Here is a 13460-nt window from a genome sequence, read left to right on the forward strand (position 1 = left end):
GATGCATTGCTCCTGGTAAAGACCTTTGGTCACCACCAAAATAATAAGGACTAGGGCTTTAAATCGTTGTATAAATCATGATAGTGTAAAGACTAGTTTTACACAAATGGCCATTTGGGCCTGCTGGCCACCAGAGCAACCAGAAGCACTCATATTTTAATCATAAGCAAGTAGTAGGACCCGCAGAGGGTCATTAGCGACACAGTGATCCAGGTCAGAATTCGATGGCGGGGCTACGTGAACGCATCTTATTGGGTTGGTGTCGTCGGTCCACATTCTAGTTCCGAGTAGTAAGACGAGTGATGATTGTGCATACTTGTATAAAACTTAAAATCCAGTAAAGATGAGATTGGCATTTTTATCTCTGTTGCTAAAAACTAAAATGGCTAAGAACCTGAGATCACTAACTTCTGGCTTCTTGCTAGAAAGCAAGTACAATAATTGAAGTTCAATGAATTGATTATTGGACCACGCCACGTTTAAACATAAATCTTGCACGCAGATGTTGGTCCAAATTATGTTTGAGATTTCATCATTAAAATCACTCGCCGATAATGTGTTTAAAGCGCCGAAAACCACACGGAGTAGTTGCGTTGGCCATTAGACAACGGCGTAATGTAAATGATTATGTAGAATTCCACCACCCTGGACTCGGTTATCTGGGGAGAAATCAAGCTGCTGCCGCCACATTTCGTTGCATTTAATTATGCGAAAGCCTTCGATAGCCAGCTACCAGTTGACATTGAAGGCCGGGTTTCCCACGTTAATGCACACTCAACCGCCTACCAAAGTCGTTAGCAGAAGTTGGGCGGAAAAGTCGAGGCCCTTCCCCGGCTCGATTTACAATGTTTCCGCGTTTTTGTCACCGGAAAGGTAAATCACGAGCTGACCACGCAACAAGCGGAATTATTCCTTTTTTCCCCCATTTTCCACTCTTACCTTACGTTCTGAGGGTGAAAATGAGGCTAGGAAAAACGCGCAAGTTTTCCGCGCGCAGTAACAACCCCTGGCCACCGGGATTGGGTTTCGGGCGGCAAGTAACCACCGCGACACGTCGCGAGCGTTTAATAGCATTCGATATGCGCTTTTGGGAATTTTCCCACGATTTTCGTTTAGGATTTTCCGAGAACTAACTAGCTCAGGTCAGTTCGCCGCAGATCGGGTCCAGATGCTTGGATCGAAAGCTGCTGCGCGCACTACTGACTTTACACTGGTAGAAAAACCTTTTGCAGCGATATAACTAAACCATTCCTAGTGGCAATTGGATTGGAATAAAATAAATACAAGCAAAGAAATCTAGGTACTGAGTTCAAGGTTCACCTTCTTATTTTCCGCGAGGACCTTTTTTTCCATTACAGCATCTTGATACTTTATGAGAACTCAAGGCAACTCCATTTTCTCGCAGTGTTAATGGTGGTGCCAGTCCTTGATCATCACCATCATCACTATCGCTATCATCCTGATAATCAACTTTTATGGCCGCTGATTGTTTTCGCGACTGACCGCGACGCCTTCGAATAAAGGGTTGCTTTTGCCACTGCTAAGAGATTCGGATGGATAAGACGGGCAGATACTTGGACGGACCGAGGACCCTCGAAGCGAACTCTGAGATTTGTGTGACTCATAACGAGTTTCCTCTCGCGCCGCTTGGACCTTAAGTGGATATTGCATTGTTGAGGGATCCGCGATCTTTTGTCTCGCCCAGCTGCTGCTTTGTTCGGTCTTGGACAGTCCAGTACCCTGCCCTATTAATCCTGTTTCCAGTGGCACTTCTTCGGTTACGCCAGCTTATCAAATAGACGAAGCGGAGTAGAGGATACTTTATGTAAATTTTAAGTATGAGTTACTTTTCTCCTCACCCGATCCAGTTCAAATCGATGCGCGAGCTCTTATTAAAGCTGCCCGGGGATGGTTAGGATTTCGGACGATCGGATTTCCCGGGGAGAGGGCTCTTCGCCGCGCCGAAACACTGAAATGCTAAAATTTCCACAAGCAGGAAGCTGTCTCGGTTATGCCAATATTTACTCAGATTGTCTTAGGCAAACAATACAACTCTATTAAACCTGAATTATTACGAAATTTATTGCAGTTATTAATCCGGTCTTGGATCCTCTGCTCGCTGTTTACCTACTTTGTAAAGACTGCTGAGCCGCAGGTGCCAACAAAATTGAAACCCGTTGCATTGTCAGATTAGCGGTTTATTTATAATTACGCCCCAAAACAATCCCCCATTGTCCGGATCCGGCGCATGCCACGGAACTCTGCCCGCAGTCCAACAATGAGCCGCAATTTTGAGCCAGAACAATACTGTAACCACTTGGACAACATGCACCATGGATGGGAAAAACACCGAAGTGATCTGTTCATTCGGAGATCTTTCAGTTTCGAGAGTGATCAGTTTCGTATGACCTCAGACATGTAAGCTGAATGGATAATTTTGTTTACCTCATGAACCGATAAATACATTTCAAAATCATGAAGGATGGAAAACGAATCACAAGTTGCATTTAACAAGAGATTGTTCGAGTGCTGTGATAGGCGATGGCCAGGATGCGCTCATGCAGGATCATGTAGGAGAAGAACTGCAGGACGCTGAGGAACAGGTACTCGTTCTTGGGAACATCGAACTGGCGATCGTGGATAATGGTGGCCGTGTACATAACCATGCAGACGGCGACGAGGGCGAATATGTTTCGAACCGCATAGTATATGCCCTGGTAGTCGATGAAGAGTGCGTTGATGAAGAATATAATCATCATTATGTTAGCTACGGCCACCAAAATGCTGAGCACAAGGTCGCCCGGCACAATAAACATGGGGAAGTAGGCGCCCCAGAAAATGGAGGCCAGCATCAAGGCCACCACCACGACTCCAGCATAGAGGTTGACCAACTTGTTGGCGCTGTGCTTCTGCTCCATGGCAATGTATATGGTGGAGCTCTCCACGATGGCTCCGATAATGATGTAGTTGAACGGCACCTTGCGGCCGAGATTGGTCCAGGACAGGGTGGCCACCCCAAAGAAGGTGCACAGAAGCCACCAGCCGTAGCGCTCCTCGGATCTGTCATGCACCATCAAATCGGTCAGGCTAATAACGACCCACTGCGTCAGGGCTATCATGGCCAGGATGACGCTCAGCCCGTAGATCCGTGCTGCGTGGCTGATGCTGTGATCTGGCGGCTCGCCATAGACCTCCGGCTCGTTGGTTCGGAAATTGGCTCTTCCAAATCGCGGCATTGCTTGCTTCAATTTCCGATTTCGGAATTTTACGCATGAAATTTTAACGAAAATTTTTAAAGGAACAAGAAAATACTACTGGGGTTATTCGATAAATGTTTAAGCATATACGAAACCAAATTAAGTAAAACATTTTGCTCGTCACCTTTATATACTTTTTCGTTTTTAACTTAGGTGACTTTTATAGTCCTGCGTTTTGAAAAGTATTGAATGTACCTCTGTCCTCCGAATATTTTCAGTTCAAATACATTCATTTCTATGACGATAAATGCATTTATTTGTGAGCTTTCACGTTTACCTTGGAACAGTAGACAAGCCAGCCAAGTGCTCCGGGTAACCGCCAGTAAGCTCTATTTCAATGGCACAAACGAAGACGCATATGCAGAAGACCAGGATCCATGCGGCAATGAAGAACGCCAGGGAGCAGATCGGCTCGAGGTCCAGTGGCTCGTAGGGCAGTCGCCCGTGGATGAACTGGGCTTGCAAGGGGAGGATGGTTACCCCCAGAACGAACAGGACTGCGGAGAAGGCCACGAAGTAGTACCGGTGGGAGAGCAGCGCCAGGATGCCCAGCGGAAAGAGTAGCACCAGGCAGAGGCACACAACCACTCCGCTGAAGAGGACGCTCGGAAGGCACGGCCTACGGCACTTGGCTCCGCAGATCAGCAACGGGATCATCACGAGCAACATGATTGCTACGTAGATCACCAAGTCCGTGACGTCGTAGACTCTCACATAGCACGCCCCGGTCAGCGTTACGAGAGCCACGACTCCGCAGACCATAGACCAAATCACCAGTTTCCGGAGCCGTCGAATGGGCAGGCAGGCAAGGACTACCAGGATGCCAAAGGCGAGGAGCAGCCAAATGTAGGGCGGAACGGGAAGTACACTGACTACGCTGAACTTAAGTGACGAGATGATCATCAGCAGAAAGGCCGACACGGAACACAAAACTACCGCCTTGATATACACGGTATGTGCGAATACACTCAGCTCATTCGCATCCGAGGCGGCTTCCGTAGTCCTTCGCCATCGCGCACAACAAGGCATCGATCAGACTTTTCCAGACAGAAAGCTAAACGTGTGTGTGATGTACTTCTACATTTTGCTCAGACTTGGTTTCCAGGGCCGAACATGAATTTAGGCTCGTTATTCCGACGGCCTACTGGAATTTGTATCTAAGCCGCGGTTGACATACAAGAAAGCCAGGTACGCCTACTAAATAAAATTGCATCTCTGTTTATCGTATACACCATCTTAGATATACTTTTCAACTAGACTACATCCAAAACGTGACTCGTCCTCTCATGCATTCACGGACTTGTAGTAAAGGACAAAGATCAGCATGCAGCAGAGCAGGAAGACGAAGTGCAGGTAGATTCCGTTGGCGGAGCTGGCGGTCTCCCCATAGGGCACTTGCTGAAGCCTTCCACAGATATAGCGGGCCTGGAATGGAGCCATGAAGATGATCAGGATGACGAAGACAATAGCGAAGCCGAGCATGTAGCGCAGGTCGTGGATAACCAGGAAGAGGATGAGGAGCACTACCATGGTGATGGTGGCCAGTAGAAAGATGCAGCAGGTGCAGATGAGGTTAGGCAGCAAAATGTCCGGACTCTTGGCCCCGTACAGGTGCAGCAGCGCCAGGAGGGCGCCGGCGAGCACCATGGCCACCAGGAGGACCCACACGTTTACCAGATGCATGTAGTACGATCCGTACAGGGTGACGAAGAACAGGGATCCCAGGACCAAACCCCAGCAGAACAGGGTCAGGGCGGGCGTCTGCCGAATGCAGCTGAGCACCGTGAGGATGATCAGGGACATTAGCAGCCACACGAACGGCGGCACCGGAATATCCTTGTACACGTTCACCACGAGCGCCGACAGGACGGTCCACGGAATCGCCGAAAGGAGGCACAGCCCGACGGTGGACAGGTACACTCGGAAGATGAACGCCCGCAGCTCCCGCTCGTTGATGACTATGATCTCCGGCCCCTCCGGCGGTTGGCCTTCGGCACCGCCTCTTCCGCCCCCGAGGCCGTACGGCGCCCAACGCGCATTCTGGTTATTCATGTGTTGACCGGGGATTTTGTACCAATTTACTGGGATTTCGACAAAGGAAGCGTGGCTGCCTAAATACAATACTTGAATACTTTTTGTAACATGAATTTAATTTATTGCTAAGCATGGCCCAAGCTCTGTTTATATTTCTAGCAATTCCTATATAGTAATGTTCCTGGAATGCGGATTTTCCGAAAGCCTTTAGGAATGTACGTACTGGCTTTTTCTTATCGGCCAATGCAAGACTGCATAGTTCGGGAAGATCCGGACTGTAGAGTCGTTGAATCTATGCCGCGGCGAATTTGTACCCGTTACAATGGACACAGAAGGATTTCTCAATCGAAGTCATTTTCGAGGGTCATCCCATTCCTGGGATCCAGCGTTGTCGCGGTGGAGGCCTTTCTCTCGTCCACCAGGATAAAGTAGCAAACGCAGCAGAAGAACATCATGGAGTGCAGGTACAAGGTCAGAGTGCAGACCATTAGGTGCTCCTTGGGAATCACCTCCACGACGTCGAGGCGACCGTGGTTGAACTGCGCCTGGATGGGGATCGCGATGATCAGCATTACGAACAGGATGCTGACGAAGGCGTCCAGCAGCTCCACGTTCCCGGTGCAGAGCTGGGCGATTCCGACGGCGATCAGCACCAGTAGCAGGGCCATCATCAGCAGCGTGGAGCAGACGCCGCCGGGCAGGAACTCCTGTGGGCACTTGGCCCCCGAGAAGTTGAGCACCAGGATGATCAGGGCCACCCCAATCATCACTAGGCTGATGGTCAGCATGCTCAGCTCGTCGATTATGCAGCAGCCGGCGACGGTGGTGCACAACACCACCAGGCTCGTCATGATCCACTTGCAAGGCGAGTAGTAGGACAGTGTGGGGAGGCAGTGCATCGTCACCATCGCCACGAAGATGATGATGCCCAGGACGTACGTGGGGAACGGCAGGTACCGGTGCGGGTGGATGTTGGTCAGGAGGAGCAGCAGCCAGGCAGCCACCGTCACTCCAATGACAATCAGGCTCAGGTTGTAGATGTTGCGGATGAACTGGGTCATCGGGTCCAGGTCCGCAACCGTCGGCCGGACGTTGTCCTGATGGTAAATGTTGTCCATCCCTTCGATACCCCTGTGGATCGAGTGTGTGGCCTGGGTCTGCCGCCCTGACAACTGCCTCTCGGCAAAGCTGCTCCCTCGACATCTGGTAATGGCACCCGTTCTAATAAACACAGCTTCTTTAACGTGCAGTTGAGTTTAAAATTGAGCTGGAAGACGGTTCTGGAGCGCGCCATTATACTAATTATTTTCGTTACAAAAGATACCAAACACGGAGGCTTTATTAGCAGTAACACTCCAATCAATCGGACAGTATACTCCAATCAAATCCGAGCCGTACTTCTACAATCGAGTGCCACTGATATGCTTACCAGCCATTTGCTGCCCCATCACCTGACCATATCACCACCCGGTGTCCAAATAAGGAAGTAAAGGGCCGTGAAGGACAACAGAAAGTGCAGATAGACGGTGACGGCGCAAATCACGAATTCGTGGACAGGCAGCTTGAACCGCCTGCCGTGAACCACTTGGGCATGGTACAGGGCTGTGGGAATCACCGTAATGACCAAAAAGATGAAGTACAACAGTTGGTAGATCCTTCTGTTTGTGAAGACAAACATGATGAGCACGAAGATGGAGGCCACCACGAAGAAAAAGACCAGGAGCAGTAAGGCTGCCTCGCCTGGGAGTACGTTCCTGGGCAGCCAGGCTCCAGCAAAATAGCAGGTCACTATCAGGGCGGAGGCCCCCAGAAGGGCGAGGCACATAACCACTAGGTTCCGTTCCAGGAGAACCAGGATTACGCTCACGCAGGCCAGACTCGCGAAGCAGCCCGCCAGAATGAAACTGAACCAGTAGAGCTTGCGACACTTGGTTCCGATGCAGAGCACAAAAAGAACCATAAAAGACACCACAGCGCAAATAAGGCCAGGCAGCGAGAGATCGGCTTCCGAAGGAATGGCCTTCGATAGGATCATCGCCATGATCGCGGTGGTGACCGAGAATAGGCCGGCCATCATGTAGCAACGCCGCATGAAGGTTACTTCCGTCTTGGGCCCATTTCCGGTCTCCTGGGAACTGGGGGCATCGGCATCAGGAACAGTTCTTGGTATCCTCAAGAAGTAGGGCGCGGTGTGGAGCTGGTGACCCGGAGGATGCTCAAAGTGAACCACCGGACGAGGGGCCTGCTCCTGTTGCCGCTGCGAAGGAAAGTTGAGCACTTGGAGGGCAGGCGGCCAGAGCATGAAGTATTTTGTCGAACTGCCACCGAACATTCTCTTTGGGAGCTCTTGAAGGGGCAATAACTGCTAAATTTTGACACAGTATACAAGGCCCAGATAGATGGGAATCCGGCCAGTCCATGATCCAGAGACTGGTTACCCACAGATCTACCTAACTTCCTAAATGTGAGTTTGATGTTCTTGTTCAAAACTTTTCGATTTAAAAAAAACGTACATTAAGTTACAATGTTATGTATGCCAAGCAAAGTTTGACTTGGGATTTGAGTGAACCTGGGGTTTGTATAAGATGTGTTGCCTTCATCTCAAGATTAAGATTCAGAAGAGTGATAATTGGTGCCTTGGCGAATATAAATATTATGCCCGAACTATGCCTTGGGATCGGGGCGGAAAACTCACCGAGGCATGCGAAAACGCACGGGGACTACAAAGCCAGCGTGGAAAATGCTAAGTAGCTGCGATCAAAGCTAACAAAACAGCCACAAAGGATGCCCACCCTTCCCTGCTCACATTGTTTGTTGTTATTTTGCTGATCGCTTGAGTGACATGCAAAGGAGACAGGCAAGGAGTAGAAAGGAGTTCCCGAGATGTGTTCTTGCCGCATCTGCGGCCTCAATCACGATCACTTTCACAGACGGTGGATGCTTGATGGCTGACGGCTGGACGGCATTGTTCGGAAATGACTCAATCTCCATCAGCTGGCTTCGCTTATCCTTGATCCCCGCTAAAGACATGCAAATGCCAAGGGAGCGGACGATCGGGCAGAGTGCCATTTATCTGCAGCTGCACTCCTTGCAATAGATACGGTTACTTCTCGCTGAAGTAACCCTGCAGTTACCAATCAAGTCGTTAACTTGTTCTGGTCTCCATGATTGGATTATTGATTTGGTAGAGAGTAAGACTCGGTCCCGATTTTCTGAACTCGATTATTGCGTCAGAGTCCTTTGTGTGTTACGTGGAACTCGAAGCCCAGCGTAGCTTGAAGGGTTCCTATTTTGGATACACTTCCCCAAAACGCCACTTAAACTCGTAGTTCGGCCTAGGTGAAAGTAATCCCATATGACAGCGTCTGGTTTATTGATTTTCCTCTTGTAGATTTCGGCCTTGGGATAAATATATGCAGTTTGCATGTTCTACAATAGCCTCTTCAGAGCAGGTCAATGCACCCGTAGTGCACCTTTTTCGGCTTCCACGTTTTTGCCATGGACTGACTCGATGAAAGGGCCGCAAGAGGCGGGGAGGAAAGTGAAAGCGCTGGCAAGTGCTCGACAACGACGACATGCAAGCGTATGCAGTGGACCAGGCCTGGTCCAAACTACCAGCACCCTGCCGCCGGGCGCACTAACGGCATTTCCCCACGACTGTTCCCAGCCCCAACTCCATGTGGGATTTTGCATGCGAACACGAAATGTTTGGGAGCCGCAAAAAGCACAAGCCAAAAAGCTTACAGAAGCGTAACGAACGAGAACTGTCCGGAGATTTCAGCGGAGAGAGGGGCCTTCGTCATCCGTGGGTCAGTGGAGAAGACAGGTTGTCTCCCTCCGCGTGCCCTGGGCACGATTTATAATATTCTATTAGTTCCACGACTCGAGCCCGGGCCCGAGCCCGAGCCCGAAACCCAGCCCCAGCTCGACTTTTGGGCCCAGCCCAGACGAGCCCCGTCCGCCTCTGACTGACTGTTGTGTGTGGCAGCGCAGTTAGCGCAGATAATACATCCGTTTCCGGTTAAGCCCATATTTTTGTGTCATTTGGTCGGTGGGCGGCGGGGCGGCGGGGAGGCGGAAGGCAGGGCGGGGCAGTGCGGCAAGTGCCGACCCTGCGTGTGTGGGAGTGGAATAGACTGCCACAGATGCTGGCTGCACTGTGCGAACAGGTTGCAACTACTCCGCAATCAAAGCCACCATTTTTTGGTTATAGCTTTATTAGCAGCAGAATGGCTTGATTTTCCCAGCGCACTTGTTCCAATCTGCGAGTCCGGGCTTCAAACATGGGTATATTTCAAAAGGTGACTAGTATTTTTCTCAGCGCAGTCGCAGGGCTCACAATGCCGCTAACGTGCTAGCTAACGAGGGGTGCAGGGGAGGATGGGGTGGCCAGTGGGTGGGATCCAGACGGGCGCAGGGCGCGGGCCGAGGCATGTGCATGGACACGGACACGGGCTGGATCTGGAACTGGAACTGAAAATGGGGCTGGGCGCATCAAGTGATGCGACAAGTGCAGCAGACGCTGGAGCGGAATCGTCAACGCTTCCGCATATTTCTCATTTCCACAATTAAACATTGCGGGTGGAGCGTTATGGCGAGTGCTCCAAGGGTTGCATACGTTTCGGCGGTCAGGGGGTTCCGGTGTTTCAGGGGTTTCAGGGGTGCCGGCACTGAGGTCGGCTGGAGCCTGCTTCTTAGATAAATCAAAGGCAAAGCAATTAATAATGCATTTTTGGGGCGGGGGAGCGGAATGAGGGATTGGTGAATTTGCTGCATTCGCTCCGGAACGGAAGCTCAAATGGAGCTTGCAGCTGGGAAAGTCGGGTAATTATGCTCAGCAGCCCCTTCGTGAACTCCCCCATTGAAACGGAAGTTCTGCTGACTTTCCCCGCCATATCTTATCGGGGAGTTCAGCACCGAGGCAGCTGGTAATGCCTGGTTCCCTGTCCAGAATTACATGTTGTTAATGAGTTATTGTATAACACCTTCTGATTCGAGGGCTGCTGTTTCGGTGTCTTCCTAGATCGTCACCGAAAACGGTTACAAGTTGAGCAAATAAACAGTATTGTGTCAATAATGCAGCCAAGCTGGTCAAACACACGCCTACCAGTAGGAGGAAAGGTTCCATACAAATGGGACTGTAATCAAAATTTAACAAGGCATGGAAGTGTTTTTCGAGCCAGACACCTGTTGTGTCTTTACAATTTTATTTCATACACAACTGCGCTTTCTTTCACCTAAAAATGAACTCCCTAAAAAATATTTTTTTAACCAGCAAGCTATGGGCTCTAACTACTATATGAAATGCACAGTTTCCAATACTCGAATGTTTTCCACCGCAACGGAGTATGAACCGAGTCCAAAAGCGCCGCCCAACACGGCGTTACTAATTACATTTGTGCTAATGCTAATTTGTTACAATTTCCGGAATTTCGCTAGTTTATTTTTTCAACTTTTTATTAGTGGCATAAATTTTCGTGCTAGAAGCATTGGGGTGGCGGCTCGACAACTTCCTCTTCAATTCAACAGAATATATCACCACCAAGAGAAGTACATTAGCATATTTTATACGTAGCTGTAGAACGGTGGAAATGTAATTTATGATTTAAATAAATACTCTGAACAGGTGGTGTTGAAACGAAAAGCCAGTAGAATTTAGTCAGTCAACGCTTAATATTCCAGTTACTGATCTATTACTGTCACTTTTCTGAGACCAACGAATGACCCACTGAAGGCCCACACAGTCAGCCGGCCAGACGATCGAGTCATAGTCACATTGTTGAGTGTCTTTTGTTTGCACTCGCTCCGGGTGAGCAGTGCTTCTCGTGGGTGTTTGAATTTATACACAGTTTATGGGCTACAGCCGAATTTTGCACTCGTCCAACCGGAACGCGCCGGCCAAACGGTTATGCCTTGAATTTTGATTGATTTTCAAGACATTAATATTTCTTATTTTATTTCTTTCTTCCATTCGCTTGTTGTCCCCCTGGCTACATTTTTTACTTGTTATGGCTCGGCAGAATGTTGAAATAAACACGTTGTATTGGCGCTGTTAATGGCCGCATAAATTGTTGTCAGATATTAGTAATAAATATATATGTTTTTCATATGTGTCACTGTTTGTTTATTTATCAAAACAAATTTGTCGGTATTTGTCCGCACGTGCCAGCAATTTTGAGGCCCGTAAGCCCCTCTAATGTAAAAGCACTGCATTAGTATCCATTAATCGAAACCACAAGAAACCGCTCGCTGTAGGTCGAAAAGGTTAAAAGCGTGCCCACTGCTGGCATTTTGCCATCGTGCAAGTGCGCAAGAAGCCCAACTACCGGTGCCCTGTAGGCCGTATCCTTGCAGCCCTAGGAATATAAATCGATTTAGCGGGTCGGCTCTATTAGGGGTCTAAATTGTTTGCTTTTAGCTGCGCGGCCTCCGCACGTGACTCCGGAAATTGGTGGTGGCAGCCTCATTAGGTGTTGTTGTTCTCCAAGTAAATGCACTAAAGACAGTGGTAAAAGGTTTGATTTCATTAAGTAAACGCTCAAAAGACACCCAAACGCTTGTTTTCTATACATTTGTTGATCGATTTCCGGATCCTCGCCATACTTGCTGACGGGTGACACCCGTGGCTCTGAATCAGTAGTCATTGATAGGCGACCGGTCGGTCGGCAGTGTTGCCATGGTTCATTAGAACCCATTAAGGTAAGCCCAACAAAGAAGCCACCGGCAGAGCCAGAGATGCCAGCATATTCAGTACCATCCACTCATAAAATTCGCAGCCCGTGGAGGGCAGCTGAGCGCCAAAGGCCGAGTTGAACGAAGCGTACAAAATCATTTCCTACTAAAATCAACGAAACGGACATGCCGCAGAGGTGGAGTCGCCCATGTCGGCGGATTGTTTAAGTGGACGCGCGGAGGTGGTATGGGATCTGGATGGTCAGGGGTGGGGGTTGTGCCGCTCCATACTCCATACTCCCTACTCCATCTCGGACACCGGCTCGACTCAAAATGCGTGACTGCGACTAATGACCCGCACGTGTTCGGGCTGGCAGCGGTCCGAGTTCTACGATGACTATGCGTCGCGCTGGCCGAGAATTGATTACGATCGCTGGACGCATATTAATTGTGGCAGCAGGCAGCCGCAGCCAACCAGCCCGCCAAAGGACACCCGAAAAGGACACCGTTCTGCCCGGTGGAGCCTCGCTGCGCATATGATTAACAACTTAATGGATTCTCGGATGGGGATACTTTACTCCGGCCATCCGAGTTCGTGTTGCTGCAGGTAAACAGCGCATTTGTGGATCGTCGCCAGCCACACACAGAGATCAGTACTTTCCGGGCCATCCCGGGAATCGGTAACGGGATGACCGAAAATTTGTCACACCCTCGAGGTGGGAGACCCCGACATCCCGGGACCCCACCGACCGCATCTATGAGTGACGATCCACGGAGTCGGCCGACGTGTTGGCGATCTTATCCGATAGTTTGGTGGGCTGCCACGCACCTCGACGGAGGTGATCAGGTATGGTAATAAGCGCTAATTAAATAATTTATTGTAGCAGGCCTGGGATTGTGTCAGGTATTCGCAGTGAGCAGGGGCATGCAAACGGTTTATAATCAGTTTGGCAGAACATACAAAGGCATAAACGATTTGCATAAATAATGTTGTATGCGTAGTGAAGTAAAATTTACTGTCGCTCACACCGGGTTATAGATTTCCAGCTGTTATTGATTCCCAAAATTTCAATAATTAATTGAATGCATATCCACAGGGGTTTGCAGAAGTGTCTTTTTAATTTAAGAGGGAAAAGCAAATGTAAGTTAGATTTTACTTTGAAAAATGTACATTCTTTGCGTTCCTTGTGCCTTTACTCAACATAATATACGGAGGATTTCTTGTTAGATAGCGAATATTGAGTAAAACCAAGAGCAAAATCATTTTGTTCAAGTGCAAATGAATTCCATAATCATTCGAGCGCCGATCAATCAGGGGATCTTGATAAGCCAAAACAAGCGCCAGCTTACAACCCTCGGCGAGGCGATTCAAGTGAAACTGTAACAGAAGCCCAACTCCAGCCGAGAGCCTTCCCAAAACAGCCTCACCTGGGAGCCAACACGAGCAACTATAAACGCAATTACCTAGGCAAACGGCAGCGCGGCAACAAAGGCGAC

At 49.3% G+C, this 13460-nt stretch overlaps 5 protein-coding genes across 5 annotated transcripts; all 5 read right to left on the reverse strand.

Annotated features, from left to right (window-relative positions):
• Nucleotides 1–2394: 2394 nt before the first annotated feature.
• On the reverse strand, nt 2395–3360 carry LOC108036715 (uncharacterized). Its single transcript, XM_017113016.2, has one exon. It carries the CDS (start codon nt 3234–3236, stop codon nt 2508–2510), a length of 729 nt encoding a protein of 242 aa, XP_016968505.1. The 5' UTR covers nt 3237–3360; the 3' UTR covers nt 2395–2507.
• Nucleotides 3361–3395: 35 nt separating this feature from the next.
• On the reverse strand, nt 3396–4407 carry LOC108036714 (uncharacterized). The gene has a single exon (XM_017113015.3). The coding sequence runs from the start codon at nt 4284–4286 to the stop codon at nt 3531–3533; it is 756 nt and encodes a 251-aa protein (XP_016968504.1). The 5' UTR covers nt 4287–4407; the 3' UTR covers nt 3396–3530.
• Nucleotides 4408–4459: 52 nt separating this feature from the next.
• Nucleotides 4460–5323, reverse strand: LOC108036817 (uncharacterized). The gene has a single exon (XM_017113167.3). It carries the CDS (start codon nt 5307–5309, stop codon nt 4542–4544), a length of 768 nt encoding a protein of 255 aa, XP_016968656.1. The 5' UTR covers nt 5310–5323; the 3' UTR covers nt 4460–4541.
• A 66-nt stretch (nt 5324–5389) lies between these two features.
• LOC108036816 (uncharacterized) lies at nt 5390–6494 on the reverse strand. The gene has a single exon (XM_017113166.3). It carries the CDS (start codon nt 6407–6409, stop codon nt 5633–5635), a length of 777 nt encoding a protein of 258 aa, XP_016968655.1. The 5' UTR covers nt 6410–6494; the 3' UTR covers nt 5390–5632.
• A 99-nt stretch (nt 6495–6593) lies between these two features.
• Nucleotides 6594–7764, reverse strand: LOC108036815 (uncharacterized). The gene has a single exon (XM_017113165.3). The coding sequence runs from the start codon at nt 7621–7623 to the stop codon at nt 6739–6741; it is 885 nt and encodes a 294-aa protein (XP_016968654.1). The 5' UTR covers nt 7624–7764; the 3' UTR covers nt 6594–6738.
• Between the last annotated feature and the right edge of the window lie 5696 nt (nt 7765–13460).

Source organism: Drosophila biarmipes, chromosome 2L (assembly GCF_025231255.1).
Source record: "Drosophila biarmipes strain raj3 chromosome 2L, RU_DBia_V1.1, whole genome shotgun sequence".
NCBI classification, from domain to species: Eukaryota; Metazoa; Arthropoda; class Insecta; order Diptera; family Drosophilidae; genus Drosophila; species Drosophila biarmipes.